The sequence below is a fragment of the Cannabis sativa genome, chromosome 9 (assembly GCF_029168945.1).
Source record: "Cannabis sativa cultivar Pink pepper isolate KNU-18-1 chromosome 9, ASM2916894v1, whole genome shotgun sequence".
Taxonomy (NCBI): Eukaryota; Viridiplantae; Streptophyta; class Magnoliopsida; order Rosales; family Cannabaceae; genus Cannabis; species Cannabis sativa.
The window spans coordinates 50,769,879-50,785,532 of NC_083609.1; the positions used below are offsets into that span (position 1 = coordinate 50,769,879).

The 15,654-nt window shown below is 40.2% G+C and overlaps 1 protein-coding gene across 1 annotated transcript; it reads left to right on the plus strand.

The window, feature by feature from the left end:
- Positions 1 to 10,008: 10,008 nt before the first annotated feature.
- LOC115723664 (uncharacterized) lies at positions 10,009 to 10,446 on the plus strand. The gene has a single exon (XM_030653147.2). It carries the CDS (start codon positions 10,009 to 10,011, stop codon positions 10,444 to 10,446), a length of 438 nt encoding a protein of 145 aa, XP_030509007.2.
- Positions 10,447 to 15,654: the final 5,208 nt, after the last annotated feature.

Below are 15,654 nucleotides of genomic sequence, written 5' to 3' on the forward strand. Positions count from 1 at the left end.
CTGAAGGACCTTCCTGACATCGTTCATGCCCCCAAAGTCGGACAGAACGAAGCCATGATTTATGATATTCTTGGAAAGGCGGCCAGCCTCAGCAGCAAGCTGAACAATAATACAAGTGTAAGAAAGAAAAGTTTCTCAAGAAGAAAAATAAAAGGAAAAGCAAAATTACGAAGTACTTACCACAGTGAGAGAATGGCTGAGGTCCTGGACCTGGAAGATGGGGTTCAGGGAAGCACAAGTGGCGAACCGCTTAGGCGCGCACCGAGTGAGCTGAGAAGCGAACTCGCCGGTCATCTCCGCGGCAAAAGGAGCCAAGGTGGGCCCAAGGAAGCGACGGAACCAGTCCGATAGGGGGTCCAGGTTAAGGTCCCACGGATCCTGGTACTCCGGGTGGTTGATGCTCGCCTCAACCTCAGCCCGCAGAACCCTCCTAAGGGCTTCCACCTCGGCGTACCCTCGGGAGTACTCGTCCATGGCATAGTTATGCTTGGCTATCCGAAGCTCTTGCCTCACCTCATCTCCCGGGACCGGAGTAAGCACGATGTTGGGAGGAGCAGGATTTTCTTCCATGGGGGAGACCCCGCCGTCAAGACCATGGGCAGGAGTGTCAGCTCTCCGAGGCTTCTTGGGCTCGTCCTGGGCAATCATTTTGCCCTTGCGCTTACGAATCAGAGCCACCTCAGGCTCCTCTTCGCCTTCTTCAGCTTCCTCCGGAAGGGCTCGGGGCTCTCCCGTACCCTCAGCGACTTCCTCAGACAAGTCCCACTGCTTCCCTTGGCCTTCTCCCGGAAGCACCTCCTCATCATCCACTAAATCAATAGTGTCGGGGGGAGCGCTGGAAGAGACCTTCAGGGAAGGGGCCGGGGGGGAAGAGGTAAAGGCCGGAGGAGCCACGGGAGTGTGAACTCCAGCAAGCTGTTCCAAGATGGCATCCGTGGAGACACCTGTTTCACAAAATAAGCAAGTGTTAGATGTCCGTGGGGAACCGCTTATACAAGATACAACAGATAAGCTACTCCTACCCGAACTTCCTAATTCGGCCCTAGCAAAGTCCAGAACTTTAATGCTGGCAGCATCATCTCCGAGATAACTGTCCGAGGGTCGGAACCAGCTGGACGTTACGTAAGCTGAAGGACCTAAGGGAATAGGTTCCGGAGGGCCGGAGCCCATCCGGGACCGACCTAGGAAATCTCCTTAGTTTGAAAAATAAAATTCCTTCAAACGATCCCCCCACTGGGTCGAGGGCATCCTAAACCTATGAAGACGCTCGTCGAACCCTACAGGCCTGTGACTGGCGTATTCACCAACGGAAGGAACATAACGAATTATCAAAGGAGACTTACCGCCGGCACCGGAGGTGCTAGCACCAGGAGCCCCCGAGTTTGGCTCTCGGACCGAAGGCTGTGGCCGGGGGGTTTGCCTCTTCGAAGAATCCTCAATACGAAGGGGCCTCCTGACAGGACGATCCCCAATATCTTCTTGAAGAATCTTGTCAAAAAATTTAGCCTCGGACTTCCCGGCAATTGCCTGGCTCCTTCGCACCACCGGACTCCCCACGCGAAGTCCCCTTCCAGAGGCAGCCTGGGCCTGAGAGTATGCCTTCTCCTGGGCCTTCCGGTAGAGATAATCTTGGTACTTTTTCTCTGCCGTGGCGATAAGCTCATCCCGGAAGGCCTTCTCCGCGACCGGCGCCCTTACGTTGGGACAGATGACCCGTGAGAGGTTAGAGTCCTCCACGGATTGATGCGGAAGGATAAGTTTGGCCTTCCTGTAGTTCTCCGTGGTGACCAAACCCCCGACATCGAGATCGGGGCGGTCGTAGGAGGCAAAAGCTTGGGCCCTCCGGAGGAAGGTCTGAGTAGGGGCCGTCCGCTGATAAGGTGGGATCCTCACCCACTCAGTAAGGAGCTCCGGGTGATCCACTGCCCTGAACCTGGAGGAAAAGAAAAAGCGATGGCGATACTCCTTAACGTTAGTCTGCCTATTATACGGAACCACCCCCTCGTTAGTGGGATGGATCTGGAACCCATAGAAACCATCCTTAAGTTTGTCCCCTTTCTTGGGGACGGATACAAGTTCATAAAAATATAAAATTTCTGTCGGGCTGGGAGATCCCCATCCGCGGGCGGCATAAAAAATAAATAAGCCTGAAAGCAGGCGATAAGCTTGAGGAATGAGTTGGTATGGCGCAAGGCCGACAAATACAAGGAAATTAACAAAATAATCTTGAAGCGGGAGCATGGCACCGGCCATCAGGTGTGTCTGGCTCCAGGCCCCGAAGCCATCGTAATTGTGATTAGGCGTCTCCGAGTCGCGAGGTGGCCGGTGATAAGTCCCTGAAGTGGAAGGTTTGATCCCAGCAACGTCTATAATATTCTCCAGCTGGTGAGGACAGGTTAGGGTGGAATGAAGCTCAGCCGCTTCCCACCCGGTTGCTCGGGATTTGTACCCCTCCTGGGCAACGGGTCCCAGGGAAACCTCCTCCAGAGTGGCCATGCGTTTCCCGCTCTTCTTCGAAGATTTCGAACCAGAGGCAGACATTTTGTATTCTGTGAAAAACAGAAAAAAAAAAAGAAAGAGAAAATTCCAGCAGTTAGGTCCCATACCAAACCCTAAGTCAAGAAAAAGGGAGTGGGGGTCCCCTAACCGCTGGAAAGAGGCCCCCTCCGGACACGTGTCACATGGGAAACCCTAGAAAGATTCCCTGAACAAGTGTCGGGTGCAGTAAAATCGCAGAAAGTGGTTTTTCACAGTAAGAGAAACAGAAGGAAAAAGACCCCATTCTATGCCCTAAGCAACCGTTGAACGAAGAACATATGGTTTCCTTCAACGAAAATGCACGATAATAACAGAGGCATAATAATGACGGTCCTACAACTAAAGCGATAAACACAAAACAGAACATCTGAAGAACCTAAACACTTGCATGCCCAGAAATCTCAAAATGCGAACCCAGAAAAAAAACAAACAAAGCAAGTAAAAGCATGTCATTACCAAGGGATGCAAGAAACTTACAGTAAAGTGTTGAACTGGGGGTCCTGAGTTTAGTCGAGTAAAGTCGAGAAGGACTGACGAAAGCAAACAAGGAAAAACTGGAAAAAATGGCGAAGTGTTAAGAAGGTTCGTGCTGTTTTTGGAGAATTTTCTCTCTGGGAAATTCGAGCAAAAATGGCAAGGAATGGAAAGTAACCGAAATGAAGGAAAGATGGTGGCTTTTATAGGCAAAAGTGCATGAGGAACAGGCGTCACCACCTACCAATCGTACGGTGGGGGAAATGCACGATTCAAATACCCAAAAGATCAACGGATCAGATTGAGTTGCCATAAAGGCGGTGGAAACGTTTGAGTATCCGTCTGACACCATTAATGCGCCGCTTCAATCAAAGGGCGTGAAATGAATCGACCTCTGCAAAAAGTGAATCGCTGCATTAAATGTCATCATTAAATGTGCCCCCACGCGCTCTGGGCTTGAGCCAGGGAACCGAGGAGTCAACCGGAGGCACCTAAGCAAGCCTTGGTTTATTTTCCAAGTAAACAAGGCTTGGGGGGTAAATGTTGCCCCTGATTTCGCCCAAAATACGTGGACCAGTTAAACAGGGACACGTGGATCAGATAACTTGTAAAGATTTGATAAGTCTTTGTATGCCACAAGGAAGCACCCTGGGCATAGGTCCCGGAGGAGGCACCCGGAGTACAAGGTACTCCCGGAAGCTCGCATAGCATGAAGCCTCTCCGGGATGTGTCAGGCCTCTCCTGAGCAATCAAGTCGCATTTAATGCTGCATGGAAGGAAGCGTGTTGGGACTGCAACACGCAATAAAGTCTGACGGCACAACCCCCAAACAGCAGCGCCACAGTAATGATCATTTAAGTCTAGCGACGGCTACCCTGCGAAGAGTCACGTCAATCACAAGGCAAAAAGGACATTCCTCATAAAAACCCTACAGCACCTAGGGATTTGACCATGCATTACCCATGGTATATTCATTAGGAATACCCAACTTTATGGATACTTACAGATACGTTTGTAAGAACAGTTCTAGGGATTACCCCACCAAAACACTATAAATACCCCCTCAAAGCTCATTTAATGGGATCGAGAATCTTGGGTTGCATATGAGCAAGAAGAGCAAATACTCACTAAGAACATTCTCTGTATTTATTAGGGTAACATTCCCTCAAGTGTGGAATCTGTATTAAATACATCCATTAATAACAAAGACTCGTGGACTAAGGCTCATTAACGTCCCAACCACGTAAAAATCCTCATCTCACTTTCTTACAGCTCAATATTATAATTATATTTTAATAGTTGCCGAAAATCTCGGTCAACACTTGTTATATGGTTTGAGGACCTAGTGTAACTGCTTGAATAAATTGTATTGAAACTGTGGAATGTGATAGTTTTGGTGAAATAGTATTTTGTCGATGGATTGTATATGGCTGTTTAATCAAGTTTCAAGTACTTAGAAGTAGTTGAAAACCACACATATATGGTGATGTGGTAAGTGAGGCAGTGTACGTAAGGGTGCACTGGTCATTGAGCGTTCTGTTAAGAACGTAAGACACTCTAGACTTGTATGGAAGCTAGAGTGTGAGTGTGTGATACTTTAGTATTTGTGTAGCTGCCTCAATTTATACCCATGATTGGTTTATTGCATGTTTGATGTATATGATTAAGCTATGATGTGTGAATGCTGGTACATAGTATTTTGTTTTTTCTCCTTACTGGGCTTTGCAGCTCACCCCTTATTTACCCCTTACGTGTAGATAAGTAAGCATGTAAGCTTTCGGTGACAAGTTGAGTCTAGGCAGCATGGGGTGCATCTCGTGAGATCATGTAACTGTGTGTGGTCTTGGCCATCTTCCGCTGAAAGTCTCTTTTAAATTTATTAAACATATTGAGGATGTTGTCGTTTAAATTTTCTATTACTTTTACTTAAATAGTAATACTTTATTTTGAACTGGGTACCCATGTTTTGAAATTGTTAATTTTTTTAAATAAAGGTCACATTAGTATCTTAACGCCAGTTTATTTATGGCATCTTATTTTACGTAAGTAAAGGCGTTACAAATGGGATCAGAGCCAGGTTACATTGATCTTGAATTCACGCGACGTACACACCATCGATGCGAAGGATCAACTTGTCATCAAGTATGTATGCTTTATTTATGTTATGTCTTATCTTTTAAATTTGGTTAATTCCAAGCTAGTATTTATTTTGAGTTGGACAGAGTTAATAATGACTCCAAACGTACTTAAGGCAATTAAAGGCTTAAGACGCTTGCCGGCATCTAACGAGAGAAGTAAACTTAGAAAAATAATAGAGGATATGGATAAAATTAATCAAGGCATGGGAATAATTATGAGGAGAGAGCGTGTGTTGTTAATGGCACAGGAGAAATATATAGTTATGTCACACTCACTAAGGTCTGAGGAAGCAAGAGCTCACCTAGAGTGGATATGGAGACAAGTGAACGGAATCGGTTATATTTCGAAACATAACAAGTATAAAGAGTCAATTGAGAGATTCCTCAACACTTTCTCTGTCTTGGATGTAAGAATGAATGAGCAGGGTGTGAGAACCTTGCTCAACCATAAACTAGGGGCAGAATATCATGACTACTACATTACCAACATCCTAGAGACAACAGTTGGCATTTACCATGATGCAGAAAATTTTGACTATGAGCCAATTTCAAGAGACATCTTGGAGGATGGTTCTGACGTGGAAGATCCAGATGAGCCTGAAGAAGAAATACAACTACCAGCAAATCCTGAACCGGTGGAACAACAAGAGGAGGACTTAGAAGACGATCTATAAGAAGAGCCAGAAGAGGATCCAGAAGAATATCCAGAAGAAGGGGATGAATAGACGTTTAGCTTGGTTTAGTCTTTAGCTTTAGATTTTCTTTTAGTTAACTAGAAGTTTAGGGTATGGTTAATCAAAACAATTAATCGATTCTTCAGAGTTAGAGTTTTAGTATAACTCAAACAATTTTCTTATTAGTTTAATTTTTTTTTATAAATGAATGAAGATTATTTTTTTTAATTTTTTTTTTAACATGGTGAATTGTTGCTTGATGATTTATGTTTTTTTTAAAGTTTATATAATTTTAGTGTATAGATTTTTCCTTTTTGTGCGGGATACATCTTTGGTTATTTTTCTTACCGCTACCATCTCCTTTCTTTTGAAGAATAAGGGATTTGATGGAAAACGATGAACCGAGAAGATCAACCTGGTTGAATGAAAGAGCGGCTATAAGAGATTGAGTTGGAGGTCGGGGCGAGGAGGTGCGTGGTCAAGGTCGCGGTCGAGGCAGGGGAAACCAGCATGTCCCTGCCGAGACGGTGATCCAGGAGAATCAAAATGCCCCTGTAAATGGACAACAACCAGGTCAAGGTGGGGGCAACCACGAAGTCCCTACTGGGGTAGTTGGTCAAGAACACCAAAATGCCCCTGTAGTAGTGCCACCACAACAAGATTTGGCGCAAGAAGTTGCTTGTCTCAGGGAGAAACTTAGGAAGCGAGATGAAGAACTTCACAACCGTCGGGAACAACCCAATTAGGGACAACATCGATTTTTGCCAGTATAATACATGTAAGTGCCGGAGGGTCGGTGGAAACCAATATAGAAAAGGTTCCGTAAGCAACACCCACCAAGTTTTGAAGGGGGCTCAAATCCAATGGAAGCTGAGGAATGGTTAAGAACAGTGGAAGGTATTGTCGAGTACATGCAGCTCGGCAACGGAGATAGTGTAGCTTGTACTGCTAGTTTATTGAAAAAGGATGCTCGCATCTGGTGGGACGTTATTAAACAAACACGGGGTGTGGCCGCAATGACCTGGGCTGACTTTGTACAAGCTTTTAACAAAAAATACTACAGTGAAGCAATACGCTCAGCTAGAGTTAATGAGTTCACAAACCTGAGGCAGAATAAGTCTACAGTTACAGAGTATGCTCACCAATTTGGCAGATTAGCAAAGTTTGCAACAGATATGGTTCCTACTGAGTTTTTGAGGATTCATCGCTTTACTGAAGGGCTCGACTCCTGAATAAGTCGAGACATAGCGATGTCAGGGGTAAGGGCAACCACGTATGCTGAGGTACTGGAGAAAGCCCTAGAAGCTAAGTTGTGTGAAATTTGTTTACAGAAAGACAGTACGGCTAGGTGGGATGCTAGAAAGGCCAGTAACGGAGGTGGTGATAACAAAAGGAAACCTCCAAGTAACCAACACAACGAAGCCGACAACAGAAACAAGACGGGGTCCAATAACTATAAAGGGAAGAAGCCTTATGGGGAATACCCCCTATGCCCAACATGTAGTCATAAGCATCCGGGAGAATGTTGACTGAAAGGCAAGACTTGTTACAAGTGTGGGCAACCAGGCCACTATACGAAGGACTGTCTGCAAAAGGGTAATCAACTCAAGGATGAAAAACTTGTCCCAGCTCGAGTATTTGCAATAACTAGAGGGGAGGTTGAGACTAGTAACACTATGGTTGGAGGTCAGATTTCTATCTCTAGAAAACTATGTACTGTTTTATTTGATTCTGGAGCTACACACTCATTTATTTCTTTAAAGATGATAGATAAGTTAGAACTACCGTATGTAAAATTTAGTTATAAGTTCATGACGGAGTTGCCCTCGGGCGAGGTTATGATATCATCTAGAGGAGTGCAAGATGCGCCAATAAGGATTGCAGACAAGGAACTTAGTGGAGATCTAATAGAGCTATAGATGAGGGATTACGATCTTATCTTGGGTATGGATTGGCTATCACGACATGGAGTAACAATAGACTGCCGAAAGAGGACAGTGACTTTCACCCCTGAATCTAGAAAGGCATTCATATTTGAAGGAGTCGAAGTCAAGTCAAGCCTACCGCTAGTTATAGCCCTGAAGGCACAAAGGATGATAAGTGCGGGATGTCAAGCATACTTGGCCAGCATAGTAGATAAGTTAAGAGAAACCCTCCTCAAGCTAGAGAATGTCCACATAGTATGTGAATTTTAAGAATTTTTTTGGAAGACCTACCAGGGCTACCCCCAGATAGAGAGATAGAATTTGTGATTAAGTTAGCACCAGGCACTGTACCAATCTTGAGGGCTCCATTCCAGATGGCTCCAAATGAATTAAAGGAATTGAAGGCTCAACTACAAGATCTTTAAGACAAGGGGTTCATTAGACCAAGTTACTCACCTTGGGGTGCGCCAGTGTTGTTCGTCTAGAAGAAGGACGGTAGTATGCGGATGTGTATAGACTATCGAGAGCTGAATAAAGTGACTATAAAGAACAAGTATCCCTTGCCTTGCATCGATGATTTATTTAATCAGTTACAAGGGGCGATTGTCTTCTCAAAGATTGACTTGAGATCTAGGTACCACCAATTAAAATTCTGAGAGGAAGATATAGCAAAGACGGTATTTCGAACACGGTATGGACATTATGAATTTCTAGTGATGTCATTTGGGTTAACCAATGCCCCAGTAGCCTTCATGGATTTAATGAATAGAGTATTCAAAGAGTATCTTTATAAGTTTGTGGTGGCATTCATCGATGACATACTCATTTATTCAAGGACAATGGAAGAGCACGAGGAGCACTTAAGGCTAACTCTAAGCAGACTCCAATTGTACGCTAAATTCAAGAAGTGTGAGTTCTGGTTAGAGAAAGTGGCGTTTCTAGGCCATATAGTTTCCAAAGATGGGGTAGAGGTTGATCCTGCAAAAATTGAAGCAGTGAAGAGCTGGCCAAAACCAAAAACTGCAAGTGAGGTTCGAAGTTTCCTCAGACTAGCTAGGTATTATAGGAGAGATTCATTGAGGGATTCTCAAAAATAGCCACACTATTGACGAATCTGATTCGAAGGCAACAAAAGTTTGCATGGACAGATAAATGCGAGGAAAGCTTTCAGACATTGAAAGATAAACTCATAACAGCACCTGTCCTATGTGTTCCAACTAACAAAGACAAATTTGTAGTATATTGCGACGCATCAAAGCAAGGGCTTGGTTGTGTGTTGATGCAGAATGAGAAGGTGGTAGTCGATGCCTCTAGGTAGATAAAGGAGTATGAGACAAGGTACCCAACTCATGACTTAGAGTTGGCAGCAGTGGTCTTTGCTTTGAAAATCTGGAGGTACTACCTCTATGGAGAGAAGTGTGAAATACTTCTTTACACAGAATGAGCTCAACATGAGACAGAGGCGGTGGTTGGAACTAGTAAAAGATTACGATTGTGAGATACTACACCATCCTAGAAAGGCTAACGTAGTGGCGGATGCACTTAGCAGACGCAACTATGCAAGCTTGTCAATGTTAAGGGCATTAAAAGTGTCGTTGCAACAGGAAATCGAGAGATCTGGGATAGAGTTAGTAACAGGAAAGCTAGCTAACCTCACAATTGAATCAAATTTATTAGAGAAGATCAAAGAAACAAGCCCAAGATAAGTTTTTAATCAAGAAACGGGTCGAACTACAAAATGAGAAAGCCAGGGACTTCTCAGTTAATGAACAGGACATTCTACTATACAACGCAAGGGTGTGTGTACCTAATAAAGCAGAGTTGCAATCAAAAATCTTACAAGAGGCGCACACTACACCCTATTCTTTACACCCACGGTCAACCAAAATGTACAATGATATGAAAAGTAGGTATTGGTTTTGGGAAAGTGTGCAAAACGCTTTGGGCACAAAACTGAGGTTGAGTACAACATTCCATCCTCAAACAGATGGACAATGGGAACGAACTATTCAAATACTAGAAGACATGCTACGAGCTTGTGCGTTGGATTTCCCAGGTAACTGGAGTAACTATCTGCCACTAATGGAGTTCTCGTACAACAATAGTTATCAATCTACAATAGGGATGACACCCTATGAAATGTTGTATGGGAGGAAGTGTCGATCACCACTACACTTGAATGAGGTTGGAAAAAAGTGATACTTAGGCCCAGACCTAGTAAGAGAGGCCACTGAAGCGGTAGAAAAGATTCGAAATAGAATGGTTACTGCACAAAGCCGCCAGAAAAGTTATGCCAACGCAAAGCGAAAAAATGTGGAATTTGCAGTGGGTGATAAAGTGTTCCTTCGAGTGTCACCTATGAAAGGGGTTATGCCTTTTGGAAAGCGAGGAAAGCTTAGTCCAAGATTTATAGGTCCTTTTGAGATATTGGACAGAGTGGGACAGGTAGCTTATCGACTGGCACTGCCACCAGTATTAGCTGAGACGCATAATGTGTTCTATGTTTCTATGCTACGGAAATACATGTTGGATCCATCTCACGTGCTGAACTATGAAAGAATGGAGTTAAAGCAGGACTTGAGTTATGAAGTGCGACCAGTTCGCATTATAGAGAGAGAAACGAAGGAGTTAAGGTCCAAAAGTATTCCTCTAGTAAAAGTTTTGTGGGGCAACCTTTCAGAAAGGGAGGCAACATGAGAAATGGAGGGAGACATGAAAGAACAATACCCCAAACTTTTTGGTAAGTCTAATTTCGAGGACGAAATTTCCTTAAGGAGGGTAGAATGTAATATCCAGTACAAGTATATATATATTTTTTGGTATATTATTGTGTGTTTGATATTTTACTCTTGCATTAAATAAAATATGAATATTATTGGTATTCGCTAAATATAATTGTATTTTCATATTAGAGATTTTGATAGTTAGATTAAATATTAGTGAATTTGAAGTATATTAGAAATAAAATTTATTAGTGAATATTGGTATGAATAGATAATAGATTGTTATATATTATAATAAGATTTATAATATATAATATAGATATATGTGTATGTATACATATAGGATTGGTTATTATTATTATTATTATTATTATTATTATTATTATTATTATTATTATTATTATTATTATTATTATTATTATTATTATTATTATTTGGATATAGTGCACGTGTGGGTGTGTGTAGAATAGGATAGATATATATAAATATATATTAAATAGTAATATAAAGAAATAGTGAGGAATCAAATTAGTTAGTCTAAAATTTAAAATTTAAATTATATTAGCATAATTTTTATCTGATTAGTTAGATTTTTATTTTAAATTTAAACCTATTATACGATATCTCATATATACGTATATACTCATATGAACAGTTTTAGAACCCTAGCAGCCATTTATCTACCTTATTCTCATCACCTCTCAAAATTATTATCCTCTCTATTTCACCAAATCAATTGTTCTAATCTTAAGAGCTTCGGGGTCAGCAATCAACCACTGTTATCTGATCATCGTTCCGTGTCTTCGAAATCTTCAGGTAAAATTCGTAGTTGTGTTTTTATTTTCGTTTTCAGAGAAATAGACTTTTATAAAACTACCATATCTCTCTCTCCATAGGTCCGTTTTTAGTGATCTATGTACCTTTTTGAAGATAATTTAATGATATATATTTTTCATGAAGAGACTCTTCCTTAATTCTGATTATTTTGATGTCAAAAAAATTCATGTTTTCATGCTGGGTGTCGAATTATAGTTTTTCAAATTTCTTTCCAATATTGCTTCAGTAAAAGTGCGATATCTCTCTCGATATTTATTATTTTCCAGCGGTTCTGGTACCGTTGGAAAGATAATTCAATAATACATATTTTCTTTGAAGAAACTTTTAGTTATTACCTAGCAAAAGTTGATATCTTCACTCGGTTATGATATCTCATTTTAAGTTTTGTTTCAGAAACAATGTCTTTAGTAAAAATTCAATATCTCTCTCAATTTTGATCTATTTCAAAAGATCTTTATCTAGTTTTAAAGATTCAGAAAATAGCTACATTTTGTATGAAGAAAGTGTTGTGTGAATCGGGGTGTAACTATTTTCAAAATTTTTATTTTTGGGCTATATTGAGAAATCGGTACGATCCAGGATTTTAAAGAAATTGTTTTAATAAAATATGCATAACTCCTGATTATTACTCCGATTTTGATGATCTTTATACTGTTAGAAAGGTATTTCAATTAACTAAAAACTTTGTGAACAGTAAGATTCCTAATTCAAACGTTTTATGAGTCAAATTCTAGGTTAAACTAGCTGTATCGTAAGAGTAATAAATATATTGAGTTTATCGGTGGACTAAGGGTTTTGCTAATTGTTATAGGGCCTAGAAGGTATCGTAGGAGTTAATTACAGCGGAGTTGAGGTAAGGAAAAATAATTATACTTTGTACTTGCTTGTTATATGGTTGGAGTACCTAGTGTTACTGCTTGAATAAATTGTATTGAAACTGTGGAATGTGATAGTTTCAGTGTAATAGTGTTTTGTCGATGGGTTGTATATGGCTGTTTAATCATGTTCCAAGTACTTGGAAGTGGTTAGAAACCACACATGTATGGTGATGTAGTAAGTGAGGCAGTGTACGTAAGGATGCACTGGTCATTGGTACTGCGTTATGGTTAAGAACGTAAGACACTCCAGACTTGTATGGAAGCTAGAGTGTGAGTGTGTAATATTTTAGTATTTGTGTATCTGCCTCTATTTATACCCATGATTGGTTTATTGTATGTTTGATGTATATGATTGTGCTAGGATGTGTTAATGCTGGTACATAGTATTTTGTTTTTTCTCCTTACTGGGCTTTGCAGCTCACCCCTTATTTACCCCCTCTCTGGTTACTTGCACACACAACAATTGAAAAATCCAGGTACCATTATAGATTTTGTATTAGAGTATGGTCGCTTTAAGTATTATTTTTTCTCACTGGATTCTTGTTGACGTGGATTTAGGTTTTTTCAACCTGTTGTATGTGTTGATGGATCATTCCTAAAGACTAGGTACGGTGGGCACATGTTAAGCACGATGGCATTGGATTTAGATAGCCGATTCTCCCGATTTCTTTTGGGATAGTTGACAGTGACAATCATGACTCTTAGACCTATTTCATGAGAAAATTGAAAGAAGCGATTGGTGATGTTGAGAACTTAGCCATCGTATCAGATTGGCACCAAAGTATTTTTTATACTTTGGAGCTCATGTTCTCTGATGCACACCATGGTGCATGCTACCACCACATTACTATGAACGTAGCTAGCAAGTTCTAGACTGACAAATTCATGAATCATATTTACACTTGTGCGTATTCATATTATAAAACAGAGTTCATAGAGAATTTGAGAAGAAAAAAGCAACGGATGTTGTCGTTTCATTATTTCTTCGGGCATTGGATTAGAGTGATGGGCTCAGTCATAATTTTTAGGAGACTATTACAACGTTATGTCGAGCAAGTAGGCCAAAAGCTTAAATAGCATAACTAAGGACTCAAGAGCCTTCTCAATCATTGCTTCTCTTGAATTCCTAAGGTTGAAAGTTAAAGAGTAGTTTAGTACGCGGAAAGAAATAATTGCCAAGTGTATGACGACTCTATCACCATAAATGGAGCAGGACTTGGCATTACAGTTTGAGAAATATTTGTACTTAAATGTTGACACAAGTGGATCTTATACATTCCATATTAACCCTAGAGCATTAGTTGAGAGAGGTGTTGTAGTGGACTTCCAGGAATAAACATACACTTCTGGCCTATTCCAAATCATAAAGATTTCATGTCCTCATGCATGCGTTGTAGCTCAACAAGGAAGTATTAGCATATACACACTAAGTTCTCAATAGTACACAATTGAATATTGGAGGAGTACATATGAAGGAACAATAATGCAAGTTTGTGATGAGGATGACATCAAGAACGTCAAATTTGGAGTGCCTGTTAAGAAGAAACTGGTAGGGTGGCTGAAGAAGCAAAATGTTGGAAGAATTAAGACGAATTAAACTCCTTCTAATGGAAAAAAAAAATTGTGTTGCAATGAAACTGGAGCAAGTGTGGTGGTAAAGGGTACAACAGAAAGTCCTAGAAATACCGAGGTTAAATTAGCAGGTTGTATGTTAGTAATTGTATTGTTATGTGTTAGTATGTTATTAATTTTATTGCTATGTATTGAATTATAGCTTTTCTTTTACTCTTTTCACTACTGTTATTTGTATAAAAATATTAGGTACAATAGTAGTCTGACCGTGTACCGATAGTGGTGCGATGGTATCCATTAAATGGTTGTTTTATTATTTTGCAATGGAACGATAAAGGGTTGATAGTCCCCAATATTGGTACGATGGTACTTAGTTAATAATTGTTTTGTGTAAAGTTAAAAATGGTACGATGGTGGCCTTGACAATCTTTGATAGTTGTACGATGACAACAATTATATATTAATTTTGTTTTATTTTAGATTGAACGATGGATGGTCGATATAAGGACAATATTGTTACGATGCCAACAATCTAATACTAAATTTATTTAAATTCAGATGGAATGATGGTTTTCCAATGGAAGGGCGATAGTGGTAAAATGGTGAATATCTTGAATACAAATTTTATTTACGTTTAAAATTTAACAATGGGGATGATAGTTTCCTGATAGTGTTCTGATAGTGGTATGATAAACTGAAACTAATAAACACACAGTTCATCATAAATACATTATTCTTGTCCAAAATAAAAGGCAATATTGTTCTAAAAAATACGTAGTTCATGTTAAGTTTTGGTAGAATAAATCTACACCTAAATTTTCTCTAAATAGATTCATGTTGTCATCATTTACAATTGATAATGGTAGGTCTAAAATTTTATGCCCGATATGCTACATTGCATACATTCTGAAATTTCCACTCCATTAGTAAGTAAACAATAATTTAGTAAATTATGGTCAATATTTATAGAAATTTTAATTAAATTACTTAGAATATATTTTGTCATAAAATATGGATTATTACCTCGATTTGTCTATGGTTCAACCTTTTTGTCGAGGAGTTCCTAATAAATCGTTTGACTTGACTTTCAGATGTTGTCATTTGAGGGATCATGACCATATAATGGGAATCAGACTGCTCCAACAATGATGTGAATATCTTTCACTAGTAATCCATCAACTTCTTCAATGCCTTGGGGGTTTTTAATCTAATACTTGAATCGAAGACGAACAACTTCCACAACTCCAAATTAGCCTCTAAAGCCACTCAATGTTTTTGTTGATCCAAGAAGATGCTCATGTATATGAACTCCTTCTTCTCCCAAGACAGAAAGAATTGGACTAGATCCCCTTGAACTAGGTTCACAAAACATTCATCCCACACAAAGCCAGAGTGGTCAACATTTTCTTTCCATACATCCCATCGACCCTTCAATGATGTAGGAAATATGTTAGGCATGACAACGCGTTGATTTTGTACACCTCCAAAAAAAATGTTGACGTCTCCTAATCATATGAAATGTTGCATCCAAATGCTACACAGTCGAAACAAATAAGTCATAAACCATTACATTCAAATATTAAGGCAAAAATTGCAAAAATTGAAAAAAAAAAATAAAATTGAAAACTATCAGACCCCCATCGTACCATTATCGTACTAATATCGTCCCAACTATTCATAGAAAAATGAAAAATTTTGTATCCCTAACAGGCTATCGTACCACCAACATACAGATATCAAAAAACCATCATCCTCATAGGCTATCGTACCTACATCATCCATACCATCGTCATAAGAATTAACAAAAAAATGTAAATAATGTATCCCTAATATCGTACCACAATCGTACCTATAATAACCCTTAGATATCGTACCTATATCATACCTATGTTATC

Excerpts from the sequence above, each read along its gene's own strand:
- LOC115723664 (XM_030653147.2), top strand. The coding sequence starts at position 10,009 with ATGGTTACTGCACAAAGCCGCCAGAAAAGTTATGCCAACGCAAAGCGA.